We start from the raw sequence: 21,225 nt of genomic DNA, 5'->3' as shown, positions 1-21,225 counted from the left end.
GGTGACATGCAGGCTTGAAGTCAGCCAGCCACAGAACCTGTGTAATTCATGAGCGTCCCAGTTTAAAGGGCTAATATGGTCAGCCTACTTAAACATGAACTTTTTTAACATATTTTTTTGAAGTCCTGTATAAGATTTGCAAGTGGCAGAATTGCCATAAATCAAACCTGTTATAGACTGTCAGTTACACAGTTACACCATAGCAGATTCCCGAAATTAGCAAGCAGCATAACTTTCTACTGTATGTATCACACTTTATGGAGAAAGGGGTGGGGGCACATTTAATTAGCGCCAATGTAGATGATGATCTGACCTATTCTCCAGCATCTCACAATTACCAAAACTGCAGATTTTCCTTGCACCTCACAGAGGTAAATAGAGATAATTATTGATGATGTGCACAGCCCAGTGCCGTAACTAGACATTTTAGCGCTGTGTGCAAGAAATCGCATCGACGCCCCCCCTCCCCCATATTTTAAACAGGGCCGGTGCTCGTCGTAGGCGCGTAAAAAATCTAGGGGGATGGCTTCAAAGGGAAGGGGCGTGGCCACTGAATAGTACCATTTCACAGTAGTATCTGTTGTTCAAATTACACCACACAGTAAGAGCCCTTATAGACGTTACAGCACAGTAAGAGCCCCTACACAATGAGAGAGAAAGTGTGAGTGTGTGAGCAAAGTGTAGTTGGTGTGAAATCAAGGTGTAGTGTGTGTGTGTAAGAGAGAGAACAAGGTGTAGTGTGAGTGTATGTGATGCAGAGCTGCCTCTCCCTTCAGTGTCCCGGCTCCCGACTGACCCCGCAGACGTCACGTGTGTGTGTGTGTCCCCTCCGGCATATGTATATATTCCAGCGATTGCTGTTAAAAGGAGTGCGCTGGGTTAAACAGCTTATTTAAAAAGTGCTGGCCACACAAATATACTCCAGTGGAGTTCGGATTGTTTAAAGGGGAGCTGCGGTCCTGAAACTTCATAGGAGGATCTAGTGCTTATTGAGCATCCATTGAGTAGCTGTGGTTTCACTTCGATAGATATATATTTCATATGCGCTAATACTCCAGACTGTATTAACCAGCGCTATATCGTTTATGTTTGTAATATATATATATATATATATACAGTTGTTATAATGGCACTCACTGTCCTGTAGCATCTACCGGGGTGCCTTCCTCCAATAATATAACAAAAGCCGGCTCTCTGGGATGGATTGCTGCTCCTCTCCTCAATGCAATAAGAACCAGGCGGCACTCCACGAATTTAGTAAGCAATTCAGCGTGTATTTAAATCATTTTCAAATGTATAATACAGACATAGTTTCAAACACCAACGTTTCAACGCCTCGTGGGCGTTTTTGTCAAGGTGCTATGCTGTGCAGTAGTGCAAACGACCAAGTGCCGCCTGGTTCTTATTGCATTGAGGAGAGGAGCAGCAATCCATCCCAGAGAGCCGGCTTTTGTTTTATATATATATATATATATATATTTATAGTACAGAAAAGTGCTATTAAAGAGCACCTGGAATGTTGACAAAGCAAGCTGTGGCGGCCGTGTGATTTATTTAGAAAATCCGTGGAGTGCCTCTCAAATTTCTGTACTATGCATTGCTCCCTAGAGGTCCGTGGGAGGGCACCCAGGTAACAGCTTTATTAGGTGGAGCGCCGGTCAAGAAACACGATTATATATATATATATATATATATATACACACACATATAGATAGAGTAGACAGACAGTCAGATAGATAAATAGCAGATAGAAAAAATAGAGGAGACAGACAGACAGATAGAGTAGATAGGTAGATAGATAGGAGGCAAAGAGTAGATAGACAGGATAGTGAGAGAGATAAGAGTGCCATGGAATTTATATATTTTGTACTGTACTTTGCTAAACCCGGCAGCTGGCTGCCTCTCTCCTCGCTTGCTCCTGTAGTTCGGCTCCTCACTGCAGCATAACCAGAGACACCTCGTTCCTTAGATCCCGTCCCTCCTCCCGTCACTCACAGCCCGCGGCCAATAGACAGCTGCAGCCGCACTGAATCATTGTCCCCCGTCACAGCCGCGTTTCTCTGCCCCTCTCCTCTGCCAGCTGCGGCCACAATGTGCAACTCCTATTGATGTGACTAGATGGCAGTTGTTGCCTGCACTTGGTGTGATCGTACAAAGTTATAGCATGGACCAACTTTGTCAGACTTTGTCATATTACTGTTCAATGGATAGTTCTGAATGTACATCGTCACATTGAGAACCATTGTTTACAGATTATGAAACACGTCTCATGCGAATGAACGCATGACAAATAAACTACCTTACACATAGTAAGTTTAATAATAAATGGGTCTTTTTGAACAGTATCTAATGTGATTCAGATTTTAAAAGAAAAAAAACAAAACCAATAAACCCTATTGCATTACTTTGCAGAGACTTACTTACAAACCAGGAGCCCAATTCAGGTCCGGACACATTAATGTCAAAAGTGCAACATACCAATGTTTGGTACTTTGTGCATGTGCCGGACCTCTACAGCACATGTGCAGTAGGGGTCCTATATCCAGGGGCGTAGGAAGGGTGGCTCTGATGGAGCTCAATCTCCGGGCACCTAAAATATAGGAAGGCGCACAGTCCGCAGCTGTTCAGTAATAGAGTGAGCAGCTTCCTCCCTCCGCGCTCCTGAGTCCCGAGTTGTGCGTGTGATTTTATGATGTCACAGCGCACGTGCAATTGGAGGAGATGCTGGGGAGGAGACTTGGCGATAGGAGCTGCGTGTCTGAACTCACCGCAGCAACAAGCACTAAAAACAAAAGAAAAAATAGTTGAAAAGAGGTGCGTTCTGGATGCGCATCTGTGCCTCCATATAGGGTTTGCTACATACAGATGGAGCCGCATCTAGTGTGGCTTTATCACAGGCGTGCACTCCCAGTGGGACTAGGCGATCCGGTGCCGAGCCCCGCTACAGGAGTGCACAGAGACGCTCCCATTAAAGTGAATGGGGTGTGTGCGCGTCTTGAACGTGCACGCACCCCAGATGTGGCGATGAGCGCACCTAGGCGGGCACAATTAGGCACAGATGGAGCCACAATTAGCGTGGCTCCATCTGTAGAACAGTCAACTTGTAATCCCAATTGATAATAATGGGGACTGTGGCCTACAGCGCTAATGAGTCTTCTGCATGAGATTTTTGTGAAATATTCTGCATTAGGCTATTAGTACATAGCATTGAAACATAAAATTATGCAGAAACTGTAGAATCTGCATAGTTTTATGAAAAACTGACTTGATAAATAGGCTCCTTAATCTGGAAGGGGAGATGATTAATTATTCTATTTTGCTTTTTTGGAAAGACCCCTCTAGAACTGCCTACCTGTATCTGATTCCCATGTGAAATAACTGGAAGAGTACAGTGGACGAATCAATAATTTCTTTTGCAGACTATCACTGAGAGAGGGACGGTATGCCTTATATAGCTTTATGGTATATAGATTTTCTTTGTTAAATGATGGCTGAGTCCTGCCATTATTTATAACCTGTATGCAAATGCTAGAGGGGGAAGCACGAAAAAGAAAAATGCAGGTGCACACTAAGAATACTGATAATACAAATAATTTTGATAAACTCTAAAATTAGCATAAAGTATTATTTATTTATTAACAGTTTCTTATAGAGCGCAGTAAATTCCATTGTGCTTTACAATTGGAAATAATGATATAACAAAACTGGGTAATAACAGTCATAAAGGTAGGAAGGCCCTGCTCGCAAGCTTACAATCTATAGGGAAATAGGCATGGATACACAATGATAGGTACTATCTACTGCATAGTTGTCCACCAGATTACAAAGGTTCTTGGTGGGCTGTATGATGTGGTCACACACCAATGATGAACCGGGGTCGGGAGGAAAGGAAAGTGAAAACATGTCAGGATATGTGTGGATTGTGCAGAGTGGATGCAGTTTGATAGGAAAGTTTATGAAAGTTTTGTGGGCAGTTCTGGAATTTGATAAGCTCTGCGTGCAGAGGTGAGTTTTCTGGGAACGCTTGAAGGTTTGGAAACTAGAGAAGAGTCTTATTGTGCGTGGTAGGGCATTCCACAGAGTGGGTGCGGCCTGAAGAAAGTCCTGCAATCGTGAGTGGGAGCGAGTAATGAGCGTGGATGACAGATGCAGATCTTGTGAAGAGCGAAGAGGTTTGGTTGGGAGATATTTTGATACAAGCGAAGTGATGTATGTTGGTGTAGTTTGGTTAATGGCCTTGTGTGTGAGTAAAAATAGGATTTTAATACCTACCGGTAAATCCTTTTCTCTTAGTCCGTAGAGGATGCTGGGGTCACTTCAAGAACCATGGGGTATAGATGGGATCCGCAGGAGACATGGGCACTTTAAGACTTTCAAAGGGGTGTGAACTGGCTCCTCCCTCTATGCCCCTCCTCCACTCTCCAGTTATAGGAACTGTGCCCAGGGAGACAGACATGTCGAGGAAAAGGATTTATTGTTAAACTAAGGTGAGATACATACCAGCTCACACCTCAAGCACGCCGTACAACATGGCATTCAACACAACGCAAGTCAACGGCATGAACAACATCAGCAACAGGCTGACTATAAACATAACACAACATGTGTGTAACCATAACTAATAGCTGCAGATACAGTACGCACTGGGACGGGCGCCCAGCATCCTCTACGGACTAAGAGAAAAGGATTTACTGGTAGGTATTAAAATCCTATTTTCTCATACATCCTAGAGGATGCTGGGGTCACTTCAAGAACCATGGGGTTTATACCAAAGCTCTAGAACGGGCGGGAGAGTGCGGGTGACTCTGCAGCACCGATTGACCAAACATGAGGTCCTCATCAGCCAGGGTATCAAACTTGTAGAACTTCGCAAAGGTGTTTGAACCCGACCAAGTAGCCGATCGGCAAAGTTGTAATGCCGAGACCCCCCGGGCAGCCGCCCAGGACGAGCCCACCTTTCTGGTAGAATGGGCCTTCACCAATTTCGGTAATGGCAATCCAGCCGCAGAATGAGCTTGCTGAATCGTATGACAGATCTAGCGCGCAATAGTCTGCTTGGAAGCAGGAGCCCCAATTTTGTTGTGATCATACAGGACAAACAGAGCCTCCGTTTTCCTAAACTGAGCCGTTCTGGCCACATAAATTTTCAAAGCTCTGACTACGTCGAGAAACTTCGATTCCAGCAAGGCGTCAGTAGCCACTGGCACCACAATAGGTTGGATCAAGTGGAACGACGAAACCACTTTCGGCAGAAACTGCTGACGAGTCCTCAACTCTGCTCTGAGACAAGGCCGCCAATTCAGGCACCCGCCTGGCGGATGCCAAGGCCAACAGCATGACCACTTTCCAAGTGAGGAATTTCAACTCCACCTTTTGTAAAGGTTCAAACCAATGAGATTGAAGGAATTGCAACACCACGTTAAGATCCCACGGTGCCACAGGGGGCACAAAGGGAGGTTGGATGTGCAACACGCCTTTCACAAAAGTCTGAACTTCTGGAAGGGGAGGCCAGTTGTTTTTGGAAGAAAACCGATAAGGCTGAAATTTGTACTTTAATGGAGCCCAACTTTAGGCCCGCATCCACACCGGATTGTAGAAAATGGAGAAAACGTCCTAACTGAAATTCTTCCGTAGGAGCCTTCTTGGATTCACACCAAGGCACGTATTTTCTCCAAATACGGTGGTAATGTTTAGACGTTACTCCTTTCCTGGCCTGAATAAGAGTGGGTATGACTTCCTTGGGAATACCCTTTCGGGCTAGGATCCGGCGTTCAACCTCCAAGTCATCAAACGAAGTCGCCGTAAGTCTTGAAACACATATGGCCCCTGCTGTAACAGATCCTCCCTCAGAGGAAGAGGCCAGGGATCTCCTATGAGTAATTCCTGAAGATCTGGATACCAAGCCCTCCTTGGCCAGTCTGGAACAATGAGGATCCCTTGAACCTTTGTTCTTCTTATGATCTTTATCACTTTTGGAATGAGTGGAAGCGGAGGAAACACGTACACCGACTGAAACACCCACGGTGTCACTAGGGCGTCCACTGCTATTGCTTGAGGATTCTCTTGACCTGGAACAATATCTCTGAAGTTTCTTGTTGAGGCGAGACGCCATCATGTCTATTTGAGGAATTCCCCAAAGACTTGTCACTTCTGCAAAGACCTCTTGATGAAGACCCCTCTCTCCTGGATGGAGATCGTGTCTGCTGAGGAAGTCAGCTTCCCAGTTGTCCACTCCTGGAATGAAGATCGCTGACAGAGCGCTTGTATGCCTTTCCGCCCAATGGAGAACCTTTGTGGCCTCTGCCATAGCCGCTCTGCTCTTTGTTCCGCCCTGGCGGTTTATGTACACTACTGCTGTTATGTTGTCCGACGGAATCAAGACAGACTGGTTGCGAAGAAGATGTTCCGCTTGCAGAAGGCCGTTGTGAATGGCCCTTAACTCCAGAACGTTTATGTGTAGACACATTTCCTGGCTTGACCATCTTCCCTGGAAGCTTTCCCCCTGTGTGACTGCTCCCCAGCCCCGGAGACTTGCATCCGTGGTCACTAAGATCCAGTCCTGGATTCCAAACCTGCGTCCCTCTAGGAGGTGAGAGCTGTGCAGCCACCATAGGAGTGCGATTCTGGTCTTGGAAGACAGGGTTATCCTTCGGTGCATGTGCAGATGGGACCCAGACCACTTGTCCAACAGGTCCCACTGAAACACTCTGGCATGGAATCTGCCAAACTGAATGGCCTCGTAGGCCGCCACCATCTTCCCAAGCATCCGAGTGCAGCGATAGATCAATACTCTTGGCGGTTTCAGGATTTGTTTGACCAGGTTCTGAATTTCCAGAGCCTTTTCCACTGGAAGAAAAACTCTCTGTAATTCTGTGTCCAGAATCATTCCCAAAAACGACAGCCGTCTCGTCGGAACCAACTGTGATTTTGGCAAGTTTAGGAGCCAACCATGTTGCTGCAGAATTGTCAGGGATAGCGTAATGTTCTGCAGTAATTGTTCCCTGGATCTCGCCTTTATCAGGAGATCATCCAAGTACAGGATAATTGTGACTCCTTGCTTGCACAGGAGAACCATAATTTCGGCCATTACCTTGGTGAAAACCCTCGGAGCCATGGACAGACCAAACGGCAACGTCTGAAATTGGTAATGACAATCCTGAACTGCAAACCTCAGGTAAGCCTGATGTGGAGGATAAATGGGAACATGTAAGTAGGCATCCTTTATGCCTATAGACACCATAAATCCCCCTCCTCCAGACTGGAGATCACTGCCTGGAGAGATTCCATCTTGAATTTGAATTTATTTTTAGGTAGAAATTGAGGGATTTGAGGTTCAGGATTGGTCTAACTGAGCCGTCTGGCTTCGGGACCACGAACAGGCTCGAATTAAAGCCTTCTCCCTGTTGCGACGGGGTAACCCTGACAATGACTTGATTGCGACACAATTTTTAGATTTGAAAAAACGGCGAGGGGGAACGTCTTGAAACTCCAGTTTGTACCCCTGGGACACTATTTCTAAAACCCATGGGTCCAGGGCTGAACGAGCCCAGAACTGACTGAAGAAACTGAGACGTGCCCCCACCGGTGCGGACTCCCGCAGAGGATCCCCAACGTCATGCGGTGGATTTGGCAGAAGCCGGGGAGGATTTTGCTCCTGGGAACCGGCCACGGCCGGTGATCATTTACCTTTTCCCTTTCCTCTAGTAGCAAGGAAGGAAGACCCTCTGCCTTTTCTGTATTTATTGGGCCGAAAGGACTGCATCTGATAGTGGTGTGCTTTCTTTTGTGGTGCAGGCACATAAGGTAAAAATGATGACTTACCCGCGGTAGCCGTAGATACCAACTCAGCGAGGCCGTCACCAAACATTACACCACCTTTATACTGTAGAGACTCCATAGCTTTCTTAGAGTCAGCATCAGCATTCCATTGATGAATCCACAATGCTCTCCTAGCTGAGACTGCTATGGCATTGGCCCTTGATCTCAAGAGGCCAAAATCCCTCGCAGCTTCCTTTAGGTAGACTGCAGCATCCCTGATATAACCTAGTGTCAAAAGAATGCTATCCCTTTCCAGGGTATCTATTTCAGATGACAAGTTATCTGCCCATCTTTCGATAGCACTACTCACCCACGCAGATGCAATGGCTGGTCTGAGTAGCGTACCCGTGGTGATATAAATGGATTTCAATGTATTTTCCTGCCTACGATCCGCAGGATCCTTTAGGGCTGCGGTGTCAGGGGATGGAAGAGCCACCTTTTTGGACAGCAGTGATAGAGCTTTGTCCACAATGGGGGGTGACTCCCATTTTTCCCTATCCCCAGAGGGAAACGGATACGCCACTGGAATCCTTTTTGGAATCTGAAACTTTTTGTCAGGATTTTCCCAAACTTTTTCACAAATCGTGTTCAGTTCATGAGAGGGAGGAAACGTTACCTCAGGTTTCTTTCCTTTATACATACAGACCCTAGTATTGGGAACAGTAGGGTCCTCAGTGATATGTAATACGTCTTTTATAGCCACAATCATGTACTGAATGCTCTTTGCCAATTTTGGATCTAATCTGGCATCACTATAGTCGACACTTGAGTCAGTGTCCGTGTCGGTATCCATGTCTGCCAGCTGGGTAAATGAACGTTTTTGTGACCCCGAGGGGGTCTGGACTTGTAACAACACATCCTCTACGGATTTCTTCCAAGGCTGGTTCTGAGACTCAGATTTATCCAATCTCTTATTTAGCAGAGCCACATTAGCATTTAGAGCACTCAAAACATTCACCCAATCAGGTGTCGGCGGTGCCAACAGGGTCACTCCCACAGCCGTTTGTGTCCCTAACATCGTCTCCTCCTGGGAAGAGCCTTCAGCCTCAGACATGCCGACACACGTGCACGCAGCACACACAGACACACTGGGCATATAGGGGACAGACCCACAGTAAAGCCTGTCAGAGAAACACAGGGAGTTTGCCAGCTCACAACCCAGCGCTTAAACCCGGTTCTGACACAGTTACAGAATGTTCCAGACCTGCAGCGCTTTTATAATAACTTATATTGCACCAAAATTCTCTTTGCCCACCCCCCGTTTTGCACCCTGTTACTTGTACAGCAGTGTGAGGAAGGACCAGCGTCTCTGCAGCTTCTGTGAAGAGAAAATGGCGCTGATGTGAGCTGTGAGGACTAAGCCCCACCCCCAGAATGGCGCGCTTCAGCCCCGCTATTTTCCAAAATTTTTATACTGGCGGCGGTTTGGACAGAGGTTTGGCACCTTGTCCCCTCTTGCAAGTCACTTTTTTAGAGGTTAATATGCTGCCCAGGGAGCCCCCCCCCCTCCAGCGCCCTGCACCGTGTAGTGCCGCTTAGTGTGGGAGCATGGCGTGCAGCGCTGCCGCTGTGCGGTACCTCTGAAGCCGTCACTGAAGTCTTCTGTTTTCTTCTACTAACCTGTCTTCTGACTTCTGGCTCTGCAAGGCGCGTGACGGCGGGCTCTGGGAACAAGCATCTAGGCGTACCTAGCGATCAGACCCTCAGGAGCTAATGGTGTCCTGTAGTCAAAGAAGCAGAGCCTTTAAACTCACAGAAGTAGGTCTGACTTCTCTCCCCTAAGTCCCACGAAGCAGGGAGACTGTTGCCAGCAGTTCTCCCTGAAAATAAAAAACCTAACATGAAGTCTTTTCAGAGAAACTCAGTAGAGCTCCTCAGAGTGCATCCAGCCTCACTGGGCACAGATTCTAAACTGGAGTCTGGAGGAGGGGCATAGAGGGAGGAGCCAGTTCACACCCCTTTGAAATTCTTAAAGTGCCCATGTCTCCTACGGATCCTGTCTATACCCCATGGTTCTTGAAGTGACCCTCTAGGACGTATGAGAAAGTATTTTATATTGAATACGGTATAAGTGAAGTTTCTTAGCACAGTTTTTGAGCAAATGTGGGCCTATCTACTGCGTCCAGATGAACCTCATCAGATTGGTCCATAACATCCCCATAGTAACACATTGTATCAATTTATCCAGGACTTATTATTCTTGTGCATTAATTGTATTGTTGTAGATTATTGTATATTAACTGGTTCAACTTCCATCAATTTGGTGGGCCCCAGAGCTTATCATCAAGAGGTGGGGGATTTTTAGCTGAGATTTATGTTCCCCTTTGAATCTACCAGCCATGATTCCTCCTTAGTTTTGCTTAAACACTTTAGCCAAGCTGCCCTCTTCTCATTTGTCTTGTTGCTGTCTGCATCTTTTGATTGGTAATTATTAATTCATGACCCTGTACTTTTTGCCTCTGTACAGCACTATGAACACTTTCACACGCCCTAAAATTGAACAGTACTAATTAGGTAATTAAATTAAGGGTATTTATTTTTGTAATATGTTATCTAATCTATTATTTTCATCATGTCAGATATAACAAAGATGTCAGGACAGAAAAAAACAGGCTCTTACTATAGGAATAAAACAAAAATACAAAAAGAACAAGAAAAATTGATGTCTGGATCAATGAAGGAATGGGTTACAACAGCAAACCCTCCTAACAACCAGCATAGTGAAGGCATTGAAAAGGATTTAGTGATTGAGGATGTGATGGACCAGGCTTCAAGTAGTGGTACCTCATTTTCTTCACAGCATGTTGTGACCAGTAAAGCCAGTTTGCCTGCCAGTGGAACCTCCATCTCTGGTGAGCACACTGTGGCAAGTGAAGTCCAGCTTCCTGCCATGCGAGTCGCCATCTCTGAACACACTGTGGCCATTGAAGGTCACGCACTCACCGATAAAGCTTCCACATCCCCCATACAGGCTGCTGCTACTGATAATTTAGAGACATCTGGAAGTGTAGACTTTGCAGTCATTCTGGCTTCTTTAAGTCCATCTGTTGATCCAAAAGATCCAACAACATGGCCTAATCCTATGACAAATAAGTTGCGTGACATCTTGGTCCAGATTGGGCCACAACAGAACAAATGTCTAATGGCTGTGACTGAGAGTAAGCATAGTGGGTGAGGATTTTGCAGCACTTGATTCATCAGATGGTCAGTCAACGGTGAAATGGTGGAAAGGAAATGGCTTGTATATGGAAAAACAAATGCTAGATTTTATTTCCCCTGCCTTTTGTTTGGTAAAGTTGGTCAGCAGTCAGTTTCAGCAATGGCCAATTCCAAAACGGGATACAGGCGGCATACAGGAACATGAAAGTTTCCCAGTACACAGAATAAACATATGTAAGTGGAGGGAGTTGCAGTACTGGATTACAAAAGCATCTGGAATTGATAGTGACTTGCAGAAAGCTATTGCAGGTGAAGCACAAAAATGGAGAGTTTCTGAAAGCCATCCTTGATGCCATAATGTATTTAGCAGAGAATAATTTAGCTTTGCATGGCCACAAAGAAGATGGTAACGTTCTTAATTTAGTGAAGCTGCTATCTAAGCATGTGTCAATTGTAAAATATCATTTCGAGAAACACCAGAAGCACCAAGTAAGTTACTTATCTCCTCAGATACAAAATGAGTTTATCAACTTACTTGGTAGTGAAGTGAGAAATGCAATACTCAAGAAGATCAAAATGGCAAAATACTATGTAGTGCTTTTTGACAGTACTCCGGATATATCCCATACTGACTAACAGTCCCAAATAATTTGGTATGTTCATTGTACTGAAGATGGCACCTGTGAACTTCCGGAGAGCTTTATAGATTTCATAGCCACCACTGCAAAGACTGGGGAAGACCTTGTAGAAGAAATTTTAAATAAAATTGAAAAAGATGGGCTGGACATCATGAACTGTCATGGTCAGGGCTATGATAATGGCAGCAACATGGCAGGAGCCTACAGTGGAGTGCAAGTAAGACTCAGAAACATAAATAACCTAGCTACCTTTGTTCCTTACTCAGCTCATACATTAAACCTGGTTGGAACACATGCAGTGCCTGTTTCACCAATGATATCAGATTTTTTTGGTACAGTGCTGAGGCTATTTGTGTTTTTTCATCCTCAACTAAATGGTGGAGTCTGCTTAAGGAGCATATATCCATCACAGTTAAGGCTCAGAGCAATACAAGGTGGTCTAGTTGTGCCCAAGCTGTACATGCACTTTGTAAGGATTTCACCGGCATCATTACTGCTTGTGAGGAAATCAGCAACAGCAATTCTTTTTCTCCAGAAACAATATCAGGGGCAAGACGTCTTTCCCAACAAATAAAATCATTTAACTTTATTGTTCTGATGGTGGTGTGGAACAAAATATTGAAGACTATAGATAGGATAAATAAAGTTGTTCAAAGGCAGGATATTTAAGTAAATGAGTGCTCATCACACTTGCATGGACTGACAGCTTCAGTACAGGCAATGAGTGATGAAACCAGCATTGATGGATGGCTAGTTGAGGCAGAAAAGATATGCAACCAAACTGGTGTGCCACCCACGTTCCCTAAGAGAAGAGTCTACAACAGAAGAAAACACTTTGATGAATCCTCATCAGAACAAAAGGATGATACAGTGCCTTCTGCAAGGGAGTCTATGAGAAGGTCAGTTCTGGAAATCATAGATGCCATTTTAAGCCAGCTGAATTGGAGATTTTCAACTATGCAGTCTGTGTCCACGTTATTTGCCTTTTTACATGGAGCTGATCTTGCTTCACTGACAAAAGAAGAGCTAAAACACAAGGCACAACTGTTTTGTGAGAAGTATAAAGAGGATGTTGACTCTGAAGAGCTGTTAAGTGAATTGGAAGCATTTCAAAGTTATGGAAAGGTTGTATTTCCACACCCCCAATCTCTCACTCCACTCCAGCTTCTTCAAAATATATATAAACACAAACGCCATGATTCCTTCCACAACATCACTACTGCCATCCATATATTTCTTACCTTACCTGTTACGGTTGCTACATGTGAGCGCTCTTTCAGTAAGCGAAAATTAATCAAAAACTATCTCAGAGTAACCACTGGACAAGAACGCTTATTCTGCTTAAGTATCCTTTCTATTGAGCATGAGACTGCCAAAAACATTAACTTTGATTCGATAATAGACACTTTTGCAGCTGCGAAAGATTAAGTTGGCATAAATATTTCTATCCATATAACAGGACCACTGTTCTATGGGACAGAGGAGTTTGATTATTTAAAATGTAACCCCAGCTTACCAGAAAAGTAATATATTGAAAAAAGAGTTTAAATGATTCAATACATTTAGTTTTAAAGTATATTGTGACTTATTATTATATTTTCACTGTAAAAGAGTTAAAGATTTTAATTTAATGAGTGTTTGTTTAAAAGTTCTTTGTGATTTAGCTTTTTATAATAAATGTTATAAACAACTGTTCACACATTGTTTTGAGCCCATTTAGACTACAGCACCTCATTATCTTTAAGTATTGTATTTATGAATAATGCAACAGAATGAACTCCAATTTAGCAATTTAGGATTTTTTTAATATATTTTTTCTTTTCAAGTGTAACATAAGAGGAGGGCGCCAAAACATACCCATGCTCCGGGCACCATGACACCTAGCTACATCTTTGCCTATGTTATCGAACACAGTGCAATGCAGATGTCAAGTGATTGGCAGTTTTCAGCCATTTGGAAGCAGGGAGGCGTGCTGCCTCCATTTTGTGGGAGTCCATCTTCCTCCTCAATTTGTACAGAGGTTTTGATGAGTATAGTTTCTGGATTTGAATTCTGCAGGTGTAAATAAGACATTTCCAGGTTGATTATATATTAATAATATTTTAGAAGCTATATATCCCTGGTCTATTTAACTGCATATGCATAATTTTGTATTATAGTTTGTACATAGCAGTTTTGTATTATACTATTTTTATTATAGTTTGTGTCTATAAGCTAATTCTTAATCAAAGTTCTTCCAATAACAAAGGAAAGGTAAATATTGCTCCATGTGATTATTTCAGACAGGCAATGGCAGTGCATTGCTGTTCAAGCTCAGAAATATAAAGAATCTATTATGTCATTGCAGCTGCTTTTGTGCTTTGTGGCTGCATTCGCTAAAATGAGCACAAAGAGGGGGATCAGAAATTTCAGCTGGAGAATGGGTGGATTGAGGTAGTCCATCCTAATGGTGTTTGGCACCTGCAAAAACATATATATGGATGGAAGTAATAAAGTGAGGCATGAAAGTATAAGAGGGCACATGGATTTATTACAGAGCAAACAGGATATATTATTTACCTGTTGGGAAATGAAAATAATGGATTTTCACTGAAAATTCTGCTTGTAGAAGAGGGCTGCCACTACCTGTGCCCGGCCTGTATCTGTGACCCGGTCAGCTGGGTCACAGCACCTGTGCATTGGATGGCGGGCACCGGGACCAATACATGCTCACAAGAGGCAGTGGGGCACACATGCGTAAAACACCAGCTTCTTTGGACGCATCGGCGCCAGATAGGACTGTGGGGGGAAAGACCTCACCTGGGTCTGCCTGTTGTGTGTGTGATTGGCAGGTACCACTTCCAATGGGAGGGCACTGCCAGTCACAGTGTAGCCAGTGCAGTCACAAACTGCAACTGTCTCACTGAGGTGGCAGATTTTACTGAGGGGAAGAGGGGGGGGGGGGGGGGTTCTGCCCACAGATAAAATCAGACACTGCTTTTAGCACTTGTGCTTACAGGAAAATAATTTAATTAAAAGACAGGAATTGACAGGCTGTCTCCTTATATACTCTAGTTGTGTACTCTCCATGGTATTAGTAGACAGGCAGTGCTTAGGTCCTATTCTTGGTGTTGCTGCCCCTCTTATACCATCTCAGAACAGCTGCAAGGCCTGGCAATTGTATGCACTCTGTAAGCATGTACTGTAAGCAGGGCCAGATTAACAATGGAGCGAATTGAGCTTCAGCTCCAGGACTCCACATAAAAATAGGCCCAACATCATGACAGTATGATGATAACAAGCCACCTATCTGCCATAAATCATAAGTATTAAAATTGTATTTCTAGTTTTCTCCCAAAATGTAGCAATTTTTCTATTTTTATGTATTTTGTGAGCCAGTGCGTCTGATAGTGTAGGGAATGTACACACCCACATGTCACTGACCACACCCACACAGCACTGGCTATAGCTCCTCCCCTTCTCAGTATGGGCCCATAAAACATTATCAGTTCCAGGCCCACGTGGCCCTTCATCCGGCCCTGACTGTATATATATATATATATATATATATGAGCATGTCGTATGATGACATATTTGCATTGTCAATGATTCTCAGTATGTAGGGAATATAAAAAAGTAATAAATAATTGAGCAACTCATCCTTTTTAATTTTATTTACAATGAATAATATATGGGATACATCCTCATACATCTTTGCTAAAGTTGAGCCAGTTAATCCCTCATGGCATACCATGTTCCGTGAGACTTTGCTAGAGTTAGTCGTCTTTTTTTAATTCTATTTTTGCAGAAAATGCATCTTAGTCGCAACGCGATGTAACTAGGACACACCAGAATACTGTGCTGAAAATGTGATATGTGACACTTGTGTATCTCGGCAAGCTGCTAAGATGTATCAGCCGTGGCTTGTTTCCAAGTTCTGATGTGCTTCATATAGAAACTCAATCTCCTGTTATATTGAAAAAATGTTGAGTAGCTGTGATAATATGTGTGCTCTGCATAAGGTGTGACTCTTCTCAACGGCAGTGAACCATGGGAAGCATACATTAAAGCCTACAAATGGAAATACCCATAGGTGAAAGAACAAAATACACTATAGTCTATTTGGAATGTATTATATCAAGCATTCATATGTTTGCATATAAAAATTTGTGTATGGAATTTTAAAAGAAGTTATTATAAAAACTAAGGTATATACTAATTACCTGGCGCATAGTTCTGAATTTATAGTGTCAGTCAAAGTAATCGAAAAAGGAACTTTGTATATCACATTCCACCTTAGTCAAATAATACCTAGGAGAACGCATCTTAGCACTAGTATTTGCAGTGATATCTCCGGGGTACCATAATATAGTTATAAAAGGATTCTGTCTGATAATAAGTTTACGTATGCAATAATTGGTACACAAGAAGTCAATTAAGAACTGGTACTCTCATTACATTCACACGTCACCTCAAAAGCTGTTGACATGTTCTGCTTTCAGTGTTCATTTTTTAAGTCCAAGATAGCGATATTTGCTATTATAGTGTTGTATCCGTACAGTGTGTTGAAAGTGTGGTAGTATAAGCTATAGAATCTAGAGCTTATAGGTATTTTGATTTTTTTTGTATTCAAATTTATTTAAATATTAGATATGCATTAATCTCAGTGTATATCATTTTATGCATGATGGACATTTTTTTCTGTTATAAAAATAATGTCCAAAACATGAACACCACATTTTTTCTTGATTTATTTTTCTTGTATTTTTGTTGATAATATAAATTAAATTGCCTAATTTATAAACTATTACCATATTAGTTACTTATAAAGAATTCACATTTTGGATATTATGTATGATCCAATACATTTTTCAAGAGGAACATATCAATCCAGGGAATACAGTACAGTTCACTAGGTAGTTTAGCATAGGTACCGCACTGAAATTATCAAGGTCCCTCAAACCTCGTGATTGGCCTCTCCTGCAATTCTCAAAATACAAGGCCAGGAAGTGGGTTTGTGTGTTTTTTTTTCTTTATTATTTTTTTCTCTCTCTCTATCTCTCTTGCATTTTTGTGAATCTAATGATGCACTTATGTTGCCCCACTTTTCCCTTCTCTTCATACCTTACCTACTAAAGGAGGAAATGCCACTTTCTTGGTAAGTGGATGTTAACCAAGAGGGACTTAAATCAAAAAAAGATCACAGTGTGACAAAACTGAAAACATAGGGTGCTGATGAAAGCTCAACAGTACTCTGCCGGAAAAAAAGGAATACAGACAAACTAAAATGAATAAAAGACAATTTATTTTTTTCTTTCAGTAACATTTGTGAATTTTATTTTATTATATTTCTTTTTTTTTCTACTTTCCCTTGTTCCCTCCTCAATCTCTACCAGTTTTTGTGCTGTTTTGTTCAGATGTCTATCTCACTCCTCACTATTTTAATTATTTTATATTTTCCTTCTTTTTTTTTATCCAAACAATATGTTATTTTGAATTCTACATAACTTTATCTATATTTTGTTTTTATTTACGTGAGGTCTTAATATTAGATTTATCTCTTCCCCACCTGCTCTTTACAATTATTTTCTGTTATCTTATTTAATTTTTTGTTGCGTTTTGCATGCAAAGTTGCATGAGCTGCATTGTTGGGGTCGGAAGGCTAAGCAGAAAGAAATAGTCTCAGTGTAGAATCTCTGTGTTAACGTGCTGTATGCAACTGTGAGTTGACATTTATGGCTATTTAAAGTTTAAGTCGTGCTAAACCACCTCCCCGTCTTTTCTCTTTCCCCGATTTCCACTTTCTTTTCCTCTACAGCGACTCAATTCGATATCACCATCTTCAAAGACACATTCAAAAGTGGAGACATCTCCTAGCCGTCACAAGGGTAATAACCGCAATGATATTAGGAGTCCAAGATCTATTTCATCAAGTAAAGGTGGCCGATGTTCATCAGATGATAAGCATCGACGTCACTCCAGGTCGCCATCATCAGAGAGACATCATAGACGGTCTAGGGTTCGAACTAGGATTCAGAAAGAGTCTTCTGTGAACTCAGGAAGCCGTACAGGCTATAGCAGTGATTCTGAAGGATCAGTATTTTCACAGACCACTGGACAAGAAAAGAACCATGGTGCTTCAGCAAAAAGGTTAGACAACATCATGACATGATATTAACACAATATTTAAGTAATATAAAAGATTAAACAATGTTTCATCATTGTTGCATAAAACCAATTTGTGTAATATTCATGTACATGAGTCAATTATTTATTTCCATTATTTAGGCAGTACAAGTCCATTATTTTTTGTGTTAAGCATTAATTTATGGTTTTGACTACAAAAGTATTTAGTTTACATCTGTTCTAAAAGATTATGGATGGAAGTAATCAGAATGTTGTATAACATAGGCAAAAAGTCAAGCATCACCGTGGTAGACAAAATAGCTGTTCTGAGTCATCTGTGAAACATGCTCGACAAAATTTGGAGAGGAAAAAGAGTCCAACACGCAGCACAGGTAACAGAGGCAGCTCCTGGAGTTCCAGCCGCTCGCGATCCCGTTCAAGATCACGTGACAAGAGGTCAGCAAGAAGTAGGTCTAGATCGGTCTCTCAGAAGAAGAATTTAAACAGGTAAAGACTTTACCAACTGCAATGCATATCTAGTTAAATCATGTCAGTTGATTTTAGATTAACAATTTACGGTGGTAGTTATGGGTATTTATTTTTCTTTTATTGAAAATAACAAAGAGGGCACATTTCCCACTGACAGAAGATATCTATTTTATTTGTGCAGGTTCACTTAAACTGTTTTTTATCTTACAGGTAATATGTTTATTATTGAATCCTAGAAATACATGTAATTTGCATATAATGGTATTAAAAGATATTTCTATAACTTAAATAAAAAAGTGATTGTATTATTGTGTTATACATGTAAATCTAGTACTGTACTTGTCTAGTACTGTACATATATTTTCATAAATAATCAAATAATCAAATGTGTGAAAAATGTAATTTAAAGCCAATGAACACACAACGTAGAGTTTTCTATTGCACAATACAGGTACAAGAATAAAATGTTCATAAGTTATGTTGCTTAGTTGTCACTACAGACAGCCCAGCAGAAAGATGCTTCCCAGGAGAAGGTGGTAGAGAAAAATAAGATAATTACTACTAAGGGGGCACATTGCTTGAAAGAAGGGTGCCCCCAAGTGTGGCGATATTCCCCCCTTGCTGGAGGTCATAATTAAAACCCTATTTCTCCAGAGTAAGGGAGATCACACATAGACCTATATGTAATAGCCTGAGATTTGTGGACACCAACACAACTGCGGCAAGAAAAAACCCTAGATTTAAAGTGGCGGTTAGTGTTAAGGTAAAAAAGATTGGGTTTGATGGTGTATAGATTTCAAACAAAGATGCTTAAAAAATGCAAATTAACTTTACACTTGGGTAAAGATTGGGTAGATTTGGCATATGGCAGTGTGCACAGCAAAGATATGCCATAAGCTTGTCCAGCTCCATTCATTGCAGTGTCATTTATTGATAGGGTTCCATAAGTTGTGTTTGCCTCTTATGGATTTTTATTTTATTTCACTTTTGATTATTTGGATGAAGGCTCCTGAGACTAGTCCCCTAAGAAATACCACCTTAGGCTTACAGGGCCGCGGCTCATTCGCATAATGAGGAACTCTACGATGTGCATCTTCCTGTCATAGCATCACCAGCTTAACATACTGTACCCAGGTGTCGATGAACGGGAAATTAATTTTTCCATCATTTTATTTATAAATTTTTTCATATTATGCTATGTATCTGTTTATCGCCTTGAGTCCTATTGGAGAAAGAGCGCTATATATATATATATATATATATATATATATATATATATATAATTATTATTATTATTATTATTATATAGTTTCATGCATTATCAGTGGAAACACTTAGTGGTAGAAATCAGTACTGCATGTAAAAAAGCAAGCAAAAGGCAATTGAGACAACTCTTTTGAAACTTCCGCAAAACAATGCACATGGTCCTTTTTACATCCGCTCAATGTCAATGCATTACGTGAATAGCCATGTGTTGCGCCTATTCCTGAAGTGTTTACAGTATACGCTCTTTACAAAAGTAAACACATTGCAGATTAGTAATTGCAGTCTAAATTCAGTGAGGCAACCTCCCCCGGTTGCCCTCACTGACCGATCATTGTCTCTGACACTCTCCGGACGGCTCTGCTACATTTCCCACGGGATTAATCAGCACGATAGCCAGGACAGGACACAGCCGAATTTCCTCTCCGCACAGTGCCAGTGGTCACCAGCAGTCTCTCTCCCCCCACATATCCTACGGACGGTGCCAGTCCAGGGAGATCGAGGCGTTCCACCAAGGTACTCTCTCTGCAGCGGGTTCCCTCCAACAGCAGTCACACACCTGTTCTTCCCCACAGACTGCAACGGGCGGTGCACGCCCAGGGACAGCAGGTTTAACAGTGGGACCCCGGCTAGCACGGGCCAGTGCTTCAAAATTCTGCAGCTTCATTTGAGTTTTCTGGCTTATACCCGAGGACGCTCGGGACCAGCCAACCTACCGGAGAGGTAATCAATTATTTCACCAACACCTGTCATCGGCTCCTGGAACTCTGAGACGTTACATAACATAGCTCTTGAATTCAGAGCGAGTGAGTGCATTCTACATCCATTAATTCTTTTCTTTACATCGTAACAATTGTGTCTGAATATACACTCAACATTGTTGAATAGATAGCCTGAAGATCTGATTGCAACAATTGTTACCACTATATTGCTGCTAGTTATCTAGCTGACATCTGCAATTTGATGTGAATGTAGAATAGCTCTTGGCAATAGAATTGCAGTGAGGATAAAGGGTTTTATGATAAGATATAGATTTGGTTTATTGTACAATTTTTACTGTATTATAATAAATATATTTTTACATTCAAAAAAAATCCCCAAGGACACCTTGGTTGTTATTAATTTTAGATCACAGGGTCAGTGAGTGTTGAGCGCTTCTATTCTATATCCACTTTTCTTTAGTTTATCAATCTAGGAGTAACTCACTACTCCTTATAGAAGCGCACACACCTCTGACACTTGGGATCTTATTTTCAAGTTATAAGCTATTTCGCTTAATTTATTAGAGGAATAGAGACACATCGGCGCAGCAAAATTTCTCTTCTTCTTTCTTCGCAGTCTAAATTCAGATGTTTTTAAGCTTTGCTGAGCTGTAATTTACTGTGGAAGTTATGTTTATATGCTATTATTTTTTGGATCCTACCCCTAGACAGACTTTTGGACTAATGCAGAGCTGCAGATGGATGCTGGGATTTTTAGTAACTGTGTATGCTCTGTGGCCAAGCATGTGCAACTACTGGTAATTGCATTCATCCCACTTGTGGTTGTATTGTGTAAGTAGGTGGCAATGGGGGCTTCTCCCATAGGTAAAGTGTTTGAGGGCATGTCATGTGCATGCTATTCAGAGTTGTTTGTATCCATAAATATATCTGATTTAGAATGGATCTCGCACTAATAAGTTGAATAAATTTACACAATGAGGTCTTGCTACCTTACTTGTTGAACTGCCCTCATATATAATATGTTAAACAAC

The 21,225-nt window shown here is 42.0% G+C and overlaps 1 protein-coding gene across 5 annotated transcripts in view; it reads left to right on the top strand.

Moving 5' to 3' along the window:
• Nucleotides 1-21,225, top strand: part of SRRM3 (serine/arginine repetitive matrix 3) — a 648,971-nt gene that overhangs the window by 607,037 nt on the left and 20,709 nt on the right. For all 5 annotated transcript variants that reach the window (XM_063953960.1, XM_063953959.1, XM_063953957.1 and 2 more), the window contains 2 exons: nucleotides 17,413-17,744; nucleotides 18,006-18,227. In XM_063953960.1, coding sequence (XP_063810030.1) covers nucleotides 17,413-17,744; nucleotides 18,006-18,227 — 554 coding nt within the window. The remainder of the gene's footprint in view (nucleotides 1-17,412; nucleotides 17,745-18,005; nucleotides 18,228-21,225) is intronic.

The sequence above is a fragment of the Pseudophryne corroboree genome, chromosome 2, assembly GCF_028390025.1.
Source record: "Pseudophryne corroboree isolate aPseCor3 chromosome 2, aPseCor3.hap2, whole genome shotgun sequence".
NCBI lineage: Eukaryota > Metazoa > Chordata > Amphibia > Anura > Myobatrachidae > Pseudophryne > Pseudophryne corroboree.
This window is presented reverse-complemented; position numbering and strand designations above follow the sequence as displayed.